Below are 12,948 nucleotides of genomic sequence, written 5' to 3' on the forward strand. Positions count from 1 at the left end.
ATCTGAACTGACTTCTGTCAGATGAGTGAGAACTAAGGTTAATTCAGTGTATCTGAAGCATAGAAAGTGAGGGCAAAAGTGGCACAAGATGGGGCTAGAGAAGCAGAGAGGATTCTAGACCACGCAGAGTCTTAAAGGCCAACAGTGTGTTTTCTATTCTCAAAACAATGTTTGTGAGCGATGTTTATGAGCAACGTTCCAACTTGCTTTGAAGGTTTCTTGTGTGAAGAGTGGATTGGAAGGAAACAAGATATATGGACACTAGTTAGGACCTAATCGCAACAGACAGGCAAGTTCAGTATTAGGAAGTTGAGGAAGAGCTGGCTGACAGATTCCAAAGAAATTCAGGAGATGAACTGAAGCGGGCTTAATGGGGTAGGAGATGGAGGAAAGGAAGGTCTTAGGGAATTCAAGGGTTTACTGCACACATGAGCAAAGTCTCAAAATTAATCATTTGAACGTACAGAGGCGGATCTCCCAAATGACACCGGTTAGGAAGCAACGGTACGCCCTTTAGAATTCCTAGAGACAACACAAATCAACTGTTTCGATGGAAAATTCGGCGGGACTCTTGATTTCCATGGGAATACAGAGAAAAGAGACACTGATCTGGCTTGCAGGTATATTTAGGAAGCTGTTAGCCGGACATCACCTACTAGTATCATGTAAGTAGGCCGTCCGAAGTAGGAAGCTTAGGGGAAAAACCTGGAGGAAAACTTAAAAGCTTAAGCCACACCTCTACACTACACCACCTTTCACAATTTCTTCTCAGATAAGCATCATCCCCATCAGTGAAGAAACTCGTACCTCATAATAGGAAAAACAGGCCTAAAGATTCAATGTGTGTCTTGGGAGGTCCCATCTATGCGATATCTTCCTGGGACCAGAAAAGGCCCCAGGAAGATCCATCTCTGCACCCCTGAAAGCTTACCACCAAGGAAAATGACTAGGTCCATAGATTGCCTCCCTCAAACCAGCTTACCTCACACATAGATCATTAGCAACTCCGCCCTTACTCACATTATCACAGTCACAAGAGTGGTTAGGGAGAAAAGCACTAACCAGGGGAACTAAAACAGAGGCAATCCAGGCCAAGCTGGGCTGGTGGCAGATATCTTGCTCCTTACGCTCGGGTGCATAATGCGACTCACCACAGTGCCTTTTTCACAGACCCTTTTGAACGTTTCTCCACAGAATCCAACAGCTCAAGTTAGTTCATGACGCTTCAAGGTCAACAATCGTCAAGAGAAAAACATGCAATATGTCTTACAATGTTGGATTCCTTACAAACAGGACAAGGAGATAACCATGTAGACAAAACCAGAGCATTTGAAAACATCTGTATTCTACAAACACACCAGTGAATGCTATAAATAAGGTACTATGACATAAAACAAAATGAAAACTAGATGTGAGACTGTTCTCTTCAGTGTACAGACTTCATGGCAGTTGCTGCACACTATCTAGCTACTTAGATCTTTAACTCTCTGTTCTGTTAATACCAAATGAGGCCCAAGTGTGTCAACCTGTTTCCCACAGAAACCAAAAAGTCTACATGCATCTCTTTTCTCCTGTGCCCTTTCACCTTACCTGCTCCCAATTCTCCACCAACGTCCTCCTCTTTCTCTAATTATTCTCCTCTTCATTTTGCTTGGCCTTGCCCCCAAGCATGCAAGACAGAGAGTCCTAGAGGTCCAAGATTCTAGAGTGGCTGTTTGCAAGGCGGAGGAGATTACAGTAACTGCCACGCTGTATATACTTCTGTGCAAAGAAAAAGGGACAGTGTTCAGAATGTCTCTCACATATAACAAGAGCTGGAGATGGCAGGATACCTGTGTGGCCCAAGGAACTAGAGCTAGCAAATTATGGGCCAAACAATTGCAACCAAAGGCTGGAAGAGGAAAGGTCTGCAACCAGCTCTGTCTCCTAGCTCTCTGGTATTTGCTGCCAACGGGCAGAGTCTATTTCGTGAAGCATCAAGCACTGAAAAGAAGACTCCTGCTGCTGGAAGGTGACAGGAAGTAACGTCCAATGCAAGATCAAGGCTTGTCCTCGAAGCAATGCCCATAATGGAAGAAAAAAAAAAAAGAGAAAGCGGAAGAGAAATGTTAAGTCGCAAGTCCAACCTGGCCCCCAGCCTAGCCCAGCCCAAGGAAGGTAGGAGTCAAGGAGAAGAAACTAAAAGAGAAGAGCCTTGGACCACAACATTCTCCACAAGGTACACTCAAGAAACTTCACCCTACTCTTGAACCAAGTTACAAAGAGAGCTTCTTAATCCCTACTTTGGCTCCTTAAAAGCTGCTATCAGTTCACTCATTAGACACATCTGATTTCAGAACAACTGTAATAGTTCAAACTAGATGGCTCTTTCCTTCCTAAGGATTATTAATTAAATAAGATCTATATAGCTCTAAGTATATGATACATAAAATAGAATACTCTGTAGAATATAAGTAACTCTTAGTTCAGTGTATTAATGAACGTCTGTAAGAAATGTGGCAATGATTTCCCTAATGGAAGAGCCTGGGGGAGGTAAATCTGTCTTCTAGGATTTCCTCCTCCCCAAAGCTCAGAAACTCAGGTGTTGTTTTAGCTCTCCTACACTCTCTTCACCCAAGCCCGCCTTCCTGTTGGGGATCGGACCTCCCTATTGGCTCTCTCATACCTTTCAACTGCCTGCTTTGTGACATCACTCTCCTCCCAAACCTACTACCACTTGGTAGAGCCTTGGGGTTTCCGTGGAGCTGTTTGGACCAGTAACCAGTGACCTCTGTACTGGACACGTGCGCCGTTCAGCTGCAGCCACTCAGACATCCTCTAGTGTTGTCTCCTCATCCCTTGTACCTGCAGTGGATGCTTCCTCTTCTCTGACCATGTCAGGTAAGAAAAGAAACTTTGGAAAGTTTTGCGTTCGATTTCTTTTGCCCCTAAATTGAGTAGGAGATTCAAAATAGCATGGAATAATGAGGGAAAGTATTGAACTACAAGTCTGGAGACCTAATTTCACTTTTGACTTTGACGTTTACTATCTGTGTGACTTTGGACAAATCACTGGCTGTCTCACAAAGCCTGTTGCTTTCCTTAACTGTTACGTTAGGATACCACATTGGGTTGATCACTCTGATCCCCTTCTTTTCCAGTATTGAGCCTTAAAGGGTACCCATGTAGAAAACGAAATCAGACACTTCTCAAGAGTGTTTCAACAGAAACACAGAAAAGCCAGGGGACATAGAAAACTAGCAATATATACCAAGATGTTTCATCTCTAATGGTCTCCCTCCACTAGGATTTCGACTAGTTGAAAAGAGAGAATAGGGAGAGAGGATGGAGAGTACTGGGCTCTACAGGGAGGCACAGAGTCGAGCGTAAGGAAGTTTAGGACGGTTTTCATTAGCACAGGCCAACAGGCACCAAGAGATGGGAGAAAATGTAAGAATGAAGAGGGAAAGCATAGAGGAGCTCTCAAGAAAAACGGAGTTTGCAATGGAATGCTGATGGGAACCAAAGATTTTCAATTAAAGCAGAAACAGCACAGAGGGAAACCTGCTCAGAGCAGGGCAAAACCAAGTTGATGGTAGCAAACCCTTACATTAACAGACTTAAGAAGGAAAGTAAGGCCAGAACAGGGGATCACCGGGAAAGGCAGCTTATCAGAAAAGTCATACTCCGTTTTCTTTCTTTTATTGCCTCTCTGAATACAGTTGGCCACTTGACAGTTTTGAATATAAACATTTTAGAAATACGTTTTAGAAATGATGCCTCCTATAAACAAGCAACCACAGTGGTTATCTAGGGGGCTGCTTTTCAGTGTTTTATTCTTTCTAATTTTTAAACTAGGTAGACATTTCACCAATTCAACATTTTAAGTGATATCTTCTAAATTGAATCAGAAGGACTATTTTCCTTGGTGTGATATGTAGGTTCTAAGGCAAGGCTGCTTTTCATTTTTACAGTTATTTCCTTCCTAACACAGAGAGCACATTGATCAACAGCCATCGTTCGCTTGTAGATCTTAGCTACCGAAGAAGAAGAAGAAGAAGAAAAAGTCAAGCCCCACATCTCTAATTCCCCCCACTTAGGGAATTCCCTGGCGGTCCAGTGCTTAGGACTCGGTGCTTTCACGGCCAGGGCCACGCGGCGCGGCCAAAGAAACAAAACAAACAAACATCCACGTTTATCGAAAACCATATTGTGGAGTCCTGTGGATTTTCTTACATTTGAAAATCTTTTTTTTTTTTTTTTTTTATTTTTTTTATTTTTTTTTTTTTTATTTTTATTTTTGGGTGTGTTGGGTCTTCGTTTCTGTGCGAGGGCTTTCTCCAGTTGCGGCAAGCGGGGGCCACTCCTCATCGCGGTGCGCGGGCCTCTCACCATCGCGGCCTCTCTTGTTGCGGAGCACAGGCTCCAGACGCGCAGGCTCAGTAGTTGTGGCTCACGGGCTTCATTGCTCCGTGGCATGTGGGATCTTCCCAGGTCAGGGCTCGAACCCGCGTCCCCTGCATTAGCAGGCAGATTCTCAACCACTGCGCCACCAGGGAAGCCCTGAAAATCTTTTTTAATTGGATTCTAGGCATGATGGTTTTTTGAGGTTTTGGGATGCCATCTTCTTGGATGCTGAAGATGATTCTAATCTAAGTTCTAGGATAAATCCAAAAACCTTCCTGATACATTTTAAGCTTCCTTTCTGCTTATTATATAAGCTATATTCATTGAAATATATATTTCTCCTAGGCTTAATACCTCTTACTTGCTGGGTAAAAATATGAAGGAGCACAATAATGAAACTCTTTTACACTTATTATTTTGCTGTCTGCTTCGTACCGGTTTTCATTGAAATACTTGTCTATATGTGTTGTGGCTACCTATACATGCACATTTATTGCATTCTGTTGCTTGTTATGCATTTTTTACTGACATACCTTCTCTGTCTGTATGCATTGGCTAGGAATTCATTCACCTCTATCACCTCCATCGTGTTTTCTGGTTAATAGTATTCACTAAAATAGAGTGGGCAAAATTCACTTTCATAATATTGCATGGATAGTACAGAATGCCATTTGTTAGTAAATTCATTAGGCTTCGATACTTGCCACATACCCCAGTTTTCATTAATATCTATGGATTTCTTTTTCGTTAACGTAATATGCTTGTCATGATTTTTCTTTGTCTTTCTAGAACTTATTGTATCTTCCTCCATATAAATCATACGCAATAGATCAGCTTATTCATCTATTAATTATTACTGCTATTATTATTGGTGGTGGTGTTATAACCACTTTATAGGTGAGGAATCTGAAGTAATCAGATAACTTTTCCCTTTCCAAAAGCACTTAAGAAATCCACTTTCGGGTAATCATTTTGAGGTAGGATGAGAAACCAGGCTTGAAGAGGGCAAAAATGACTCTTTCAATTCACCAGTTGGACTGAGCTGTACGTCACCTCTAGGTAATAGCGTGGGAACTGCACAAGCAAAGGGAGACACTGAAGACGACCATGGTAATAGCCGTACTGTTTTCTAATGGACAAAAAAAATGCCTATATTATAAGTTCTATTTCTCCTGCTTTCTGGCAGTATCATGCTCAGAGTGGAGTCCTGGCAAGGAAGTCAGGATACTTAGGTTCTGAAACCTGGTAATGATACTAACATAATGAGAGAACTTGAACAAGTCAACCCGACCTCTCTGAGCCTCAGTTTCCTTACTCACGAAATGAGACTGAGAACATCGAAGTTCTCTAAGGGCCTCCTAGTTCTAAAATGCTTCCAGTCTAGGAAATAGCATAGAAGTCAATACGAGTGCAGGCTGAAGGGAAAGACAGGGCAGGGAGAAGGTTGCTTCCAGCCTAGAGAACAATCTCTGAACCACACCACTTGGCTCTTCTGCCCGTCTGTGCCCAAGATGGGAGCACAGGCAGTTAATAGAGAAGAGTGGAAAACTGCTCAGTCCTTACAGCCATCATTAACTGTCTGATTTTGGGTTTCTCAGGAAGTAGTGATAGTAGAGGTGTCCTGATAGCAAGAACCTTCAGATGATGCCGTTCCTCAAACGTAGTGAGAATTTCTCAACCTCCCTGAGTTTTTCATGACCCTCTTGTTCTTACAGAAAATTTCCAACATCCATCTCTACTTGGAACTCTAAATTCTCTGCAGCATTCTCCTCCTGTGGTGAGCAATGCAACTTCCCTAACACGAAGTGTCTGCAACTTCTCCAGAGTCTCTGCCCCTGCCGTCAGTTCGGCATCGGCTACCGGTACCCCTTTCCAGACACTCATGGGTAGTGCCTACCTTTACCAACATTCTAGCACGACTATGTTATCTGGAGTTACTGACCACAGCCAGATCTCCACTTCAGCTGCTTCCTATCCAGGTGTTCTTGAGTGGGACATCACAGCAAGCACTGAAAAGAATTCTTCTTCACTCGGAGACTTTACTCTGGCACTCACTGACCGCCACACAGCTGCCTCCTCCATGTTTCTGGCAGCCCAGTATGATAAAACTTCAGACGCCAAGAACATGGTCCCTCTACATCCATCGCTTTCTGCCAGCCTTGCTCAGGGAACACCATCTCAGATTCCAAATCAGGGGCAGAGCCGCCTGCCACTTCCCTGCCAGGAAGGAAGCCAGGTATATTACTATAACCAAGGCACACTGGGGTCTTTACTGTATGGAGAACTTGGCTCCTGCCCGCAATCCTACGGCTCGGCGTCATACACAGGAAGTCGGGCCTCTGGGCAACCAGAAATGGGAATGGGACTGAAGGAGATTCAGCCCACAAATATCCGACCACCAGCTTCCACCTCTGCAGTCTGCCACCCTGTGTCTGCTCAACGCATCACAGAAACAAGTTTTCAAGGTGAGTATAACAAACGCCAGAGAAAGTTGAAGAATGAGGTCGGCACTCAAAAATGGGGTCAAATCGACAGCTGGGAAGGGGTGTACAGGCAGGTAGAATTTAGATCCTGAGCCTTTAATAACCACTACCTTCGCTCAGTGCCCTCTGTTTTTAGACTCTCTATGAGAACACCTAGGGCTTCCCTGGTGGCGCCGTGGTTAAGAATCCGCCTGCCAATGCAATGCGGGGGACACGGGTTCGAGCCCTGGTCTGCGAAGATCCCACATGCCGTGCAGCAACTAAGCGCATGTGCCACAACGACGGAGCCTGCATTCTAGAGCCCGTGAGCCTCAACTACCGAAGCCCACGTGCCTACAGCCCATGCTCCGCAACAAAGAGAAGCCACCGCGATGAGAAGCCCGCACACCGCAACCAAGAGTAGCCCCCGCTAGCCGCCAACTAGAGAAAGCCCGTGCACAGCAATGAGAGACCCAGTGCAGCCAAAAAAATAAATACGTAGAATAAATAAGTTCAAACAGTAAATAAATACATAAACATAAATTACAAAAAAAAGAACACCTAATGCAGGTGGGAAGGTGGGAGGGCCACTGTAGAGGTCATCTATGCTACATGTACAAGAACCCCGAGAGCACACCAATCGGTACCACACTTTTCACTGCTGTAGCCGATCGTTCCCCCTGTACTGCCACACTGTAGCACTCCCTTCCCTCATCTACTGCTATAGTCTCTTCGGAAGGTGTTTCAGAACTCTTGTTATGAGAGTGCCAGTTGAACTGTCCTCACTTCCTTCATTTATACCAGGATTGAAGACCTTGTGGTCCGAGATCCTGTCCAGAGAGCAAGCAGGCTAAGACTCTGTCTTTGTTGATGTATTTCATCAGCAAGGGCTCTACCCCCTCTCCTAGTTCATGGTGTGACGTGTTCTTGGCCTCTCGGGAAAGTGGGGAGAATGGAAAGGACCCTATATGAGAATGCTAGGCTTTGTAAAACATTTCAGGTTTTTAAAAATAAGACTCATTTTGTATTGGACTTATAAACAGTCCTATGAAATACAAAGCGAGCCGAGAATCAGCGACAGGAAAGGCTCACCAGTAAGAATTACAACAGTCACCGCTTACCTCGTAGCATAGGGCACTGTCCGTGATCCTTAAGAAGAGTTAGTAGAAATGCCTTGCCCATCTTGCCCCTGAACCCCTTGAAAGGTACACGACTGCTGTGTTGGTGTTTAGGGGGAGCATCTCACTTACCAGGGACTGACTTCTCCCTTGATCCCTTTGTAGGGATGGAGACCTCCCCCCTGGTGATGAAAAATTCCCTGGGATTGCAACCTCCAAGCCAGACGTTTTGTGTGACACAAAGTCAAGAACTCCCCAAGTCCTGCAGTAGCAGAAACAGCCACATACTTGAGAGTAACCCACCATCTGAACTTGGGGACATTTCAGTGACAGCTCCAGTCCAGAGTGCCAGGCGTCTCCTGGCCCTGCCTCCAGCTCCAAGCCAGGGACAAATAGAGAGTAAGCACGTGGATGATATCAAAACCAAGCTTTCAAAGCCTCTGGATGCCTACCAGATCCCAACAGAGAACCAAGATCCTCCACTACTCCCTTTAGGAATCCCTGATATTCACCAGCCGCTGGCCTGCACCGATCCCCTCAGCCAAGAGGAGCAGCCTGGTTCTGAAAATGCTGATCTGGGAGAGAACAGCCGGAGTCGTCAGGACCTAGGGACACTTGAAAATGGGATTGAACCTAGCAGTGGTCTTGCAGACATTACTACACTGGCGGAGGATATTCACCTTCCCCAGCTCTTTAATCCTTTGAAAGATCTTGATCAATCCCAAGGTCCCAACGTGATCAAAGCTAAAGACACCAGAGCCATTAAGGTGAATCAGGTGCAGGAAAAGCCAAGTGTCATAAAGGTTCCCTCTGATCAACCCAGGAAGAACAAACAGAAAGCCTCTGAGCCTATCAGTGGCGCTCCCAAGGCCAAAATCCAGCCAAAGAATCCAGAGTGCCTGTTAGGGGGAGAAGTGGTTACATGCCACGCTGCAGTCAGTGACAGGGCTCCTGTGAACACGGCCAAGCACTCTCAAGGCAAACCTCAGAAAGCTGCATCCAGAAAGATCAGCAAAACTAAGAGCCACGGGCAGGAAAAGACCAAAAGGACCAGAGGGAGAAACAAGGCTGAGGAGAACAAGCAGTCAGGGAACAAAGTCAAGGCAGAAGAGAAGCCAGCAATCCCCCACACGAAGCGAAAGGAACACCAAACTGAGCTTCTCCAACAGAGCTTTCAAAAGCCTCGAACCTCCCTTGGCGTGCGCATGCTGGAGTCTGTGAAGGTTCTTCATGCGCTGGGGAAGAAGAATGAGACGAAAACTGGGCTCTCTTCCTGTCGGCTCTTGGGAAAGTCAAGCAACCCCAAAGACCCCCAGCCACCCCCAGCTATCCAGCCATGGCGGCATACCCCACGTGAGGGGAAGGGTCCTGAGAAAACGCAAGTCCAAGCCCAGAAACCAGACAGCAGTGCTGAAACAGAGTGTCCATCTCCAGCCCAGTATGAGCGGCCTCCTCCTGGGAAGGTCAAGTTGATACCTCTGCCTTTTTCTGCCTGGGACAAGCCTCAAGCTCGACCCGCTCCTCGGAGGCCACAGTCTCTGGCCTCACATCGGCCTGCTGGGGCTTACCGTGCCCAGCCTGGTTCTACTGACTCAGCTCAACCTGCTGCAGCCAATTCATCCCAGCCAGCTCCTGCCTCTTTGCCAGGCCCCGCCAAACCAGCTCAGCCAACTGTGACCAACCCAACCCAACCGGCTTGGCCCAACCATACCCAGCCTCGTGTCCCTCAGTCTGCTGCTCCTAGGCCTGCACCCTCCAAAACTTCATCTGGCGCTCCTCTCCAGCGGGAGCCTGTTCCCCCTGCTGTGAATAAGCGCCAGTCCCCACCCAAGCTCCAAACCCACTTTCTACTCCAAGACTTCAGCAAGCAACGAGTTCCATGGAGGGAACCCAACGTGCCTGAGCCAGTCATGTCAAAGCCCATCGAACAAGAGCAGAGGCCAGAGCGAGAGGCCATGAAGAGGCGGGCTCAACAACAACGGGAGAATGCTGCCAGATACACCTCTTCGGGCAAGCTGCAATTTTTCACCGAGAGGGAAAACGAAATGGAAATTGCCGACTACTACGGATACGTCAAGTGAGAGCTGCTAGGATTCTTGGTGCCACCTTGGCTACCAGCTGTTCTTCCATACACAGGTAAGACAGGTATAGAACTGAATAAGTAAATGGAATACAATTAATAGACGAGTAACAAACCTTTCGAATTTTCAGATGCTGCTAACTGGGGCGTGAGAAAGGAAGGACTGAAAGTTGGATGGGAGAATGAAGGAAAGGGGTAAAAACTGAGCAAAGAGGAAGGAACTTGGCCCAGGGCTAGGAAGGCCAAAAGAGACGTATGGATTTAGGAAAGGAAGCAGGAGCGAGGATGAAATGGCAGAAGTAAAAAGCAGGGTCAGAGGTCTGGGTTGAAAGAACACAATTGGAGTAGAGTTGAAGGTGACAGAAGATGAGTCTAGGTTTACTAGGAGAAATAGAAAAAGTCTCTCGGGGACGCTGGCCTTAAGTCTCACAACCACCAGATAGGTATTTCAGAAAACAAGAGGTTCAGGACACATCTCTGAAAGGTCTGAGTTGCCTTATTCAGGTGTGACTGTAGTGGGGGAATAGGGAAATCTACCAGAGAAGTGGCTAGGGCTCAGAGTTATCCTAGGGGCAGCTGACGACAGGGGCAGAGCCAAGGGAACTGCTGGATCAGGAGGCCCACGAACAAAGCAGGGGCATAGCCGCCTGTCACTTCCCTGCCAGGAAGGAAGCCAGGTATATTACTGTAACCAAGGCACACTGGGGTCTTTACTGTATGGAGAACTTGGCTCCTGCCCGCAATCCTACGGCTCGGCGTCACACACAGGAAGTAGGGCCTCTGGGCAACCAGAAATGGGAATGGGACTGAAGGAGATTCAGCCCACAAATATCCGACCACCAGCTTCCACCTCTGCAGTCTGCCACCCTGTGTCTGCTCAACGCATCACAGAAACAAGTTTTCAAGGTGAGTATACAGACGGCAGAGAAAAGTTGAACAATGAGGTCGGCATTCAAAAATGGGGTCAAATCGACAGCTGGGAAGGGGTGTAGAGACAGGTAGAATTTAGATCCTGAGCCTTTAATAACCACTACCTTCTCTCAGTGCTCTCTGTTTTTAGACTCTATATGAGAACACCTAGGGCTTCCCTGGTGGCGCCTGCCAATGCAGGGGACACGGGTTCGAGCCCTGGTCTGCGAAGATCCCACATGCCGTGCAGCAACTAAGCGCATGTGCCACGACGACGGAGCCTGCATTCTAGAGCCCGTGAGCCTCAACTACCGAAGCCCACGTGCCTACAGCCCATGCTCCGCAACAAGAGAAGCCACCGCGATGAGATGCCCGCACACCGCAACCGAGAGTAGCCCCCGCTAGCCGCCAACTAGAGAAAGCCCGTGCACAGCAATGAGAGACCCAGTGCAGCCAAAAACATAAATACGTAGAATAAATAAGTTCAAACAGTAAATAAATACATAAACATAAATTACAAAAAAAAAGAACACCTAATGCAGGTGGGAAGGTGGGAGGGCCACCGTAGAGGTCATCTATGCTACATGTACAAGAACCCCGAGAGCACACCAATCGGTACCACACTTTTCACTGCTGTAGCCGATCGTTCCCCCTGTACTGCCACACTGTAGCACTCCCTTCCCTCATCTACTGCTATAGTCTCTTCGGAAGGTGTTTCCGAACTCTTGTTATCAGAGTGCCAGTTGAACTGTCCTCACTTCCTTCATTTATACCAGGATTGAAGACCTTGTGGTCCGAGATCCTGTCCAGAGAGCAAGCAGGCTAAGACTCTGTCTTTGTTGATGTATTTCATCAGAAAGGGCTCTACCCCCTCTCCTAGTTCATGGTGTGAAGTGTTCTTGGCCTCTCGGGAAAGTGGGGAGAATGGAAAGGACCCTATATGAGAATGCTAGGCTCTGTAAAACATTTCAGGTTTTTAAAAATAAGACTCATTTTGTATTGGACTGACAACAGTCCTATGAAATACAAAGAAGGCCGAGAATCAGTGACAGGAAAGGATCACCAGTAAGAACTACAACAGTCACCGCTTACCTCGTAGCATAGGGCACTGTCCGTGATCCTTAAGAAGAGTTAGTAGAAATGCCTTGCCCATCTTGCCCCTGAACCCCTTGAAAGGTACACGACTGCTGTGTTGGTGTTTAGGGGGAGCATCTCACTTACCAGGGACTGACTTCTCCCTTGATTCCTCTGTAGTGATGGAGACTTCCCCGCTGATGAAAAATTCCCTGGGATTGCAACCTCCAAGCCAGACAGCTTTCCTATGGAATGACAGAGAACTTGTCAAGGTGAAACACCAGTCTGCGGGAGAAAGGGAAGAAGAGAATGATGGAAATCGTTTCTGGGAAACTATTTTTACATTATGTGTTGTTTGTTCCCGGTAAATAAACTGAAATCTTCTTAACAGTAAAACAAAATCTAAACCACTAAAGCCAACAATACAGGAGTATAACGTTCGAAAAAAATTTCTTTGGCTGCGCAGCATGTGGGATCTTAGCTCCCCAACCAGGGATTGAACCCACGCCTGCTGCATTGGAAGCGCAGAGTCTTCACCACGGGACCACCGGGGAAGTCCCAGGACTATCACTTTTAAAGGAGAAGGTACAAACCCCTCGGTTCTATGAACTGGAGATTTTTAGTAAGAAGTCAATATATTTGTTGTTAGGCACATTTTATGTTAGGCTGTCTCCCTGCACAGGATGCAGGCGCCTTGAGAATGGAAGTCATATCCCTCTATAGTACGTCCCTCTTCTTTCTGCTTTGCAGTTTGCTGCTCCACTTGTTCAACCCCACCTAGTAATAACCTATACTTCCCTTGTTCCTGTTTTCCCATCTGGAAAACAGACAAAAGGCAACCAAACAACGCAAAGGTCTCAACAAATAAGGGATATCCAAAACCAGAGATGGCCAGAACTTCTGTACCCCTGATGAAATA

General features: G+C 46.6%; 1 protein-coding gene across 1 annotated transcript in view; it reads right to left on the reverse strand.

Annotated features, from left to right (window-relative positions):
• The window catches only part of LOC309622168 (uncharacterized protein), a 72,377-nt gene that overhangs the window by 13,584 nt on the left and 45,845 nt on the right, over nucleotides 1-12,948 (reverse strand). Inside the window, exon 5 of the mRNA XM_082409297.1 lies at nucleotides 12,177-12,314. Coding sequence (XP_082265423.1) covers nucleotides 12,177-12,314 — 138 coding nt within the window. The remainder of the gene's footprint in view (nucleotides 1-12,176; nucleotides 12,315-12,948) is intronic.

The sequence above is a fragment of the Balaenoptera borealis genome (genome assembly GCF_965194805.1).
Source record: "Balaenoptera borealis genome assembly, contig: HAP1_SCAFFOLD_1698, whole genome shotgun sequence".
NCBI lineage: Eukaryota > Metazoa > Chordata > Mammalia > Artiodactyla > Balaenopteridae > Balaenoptera > Balaenoptera borealis.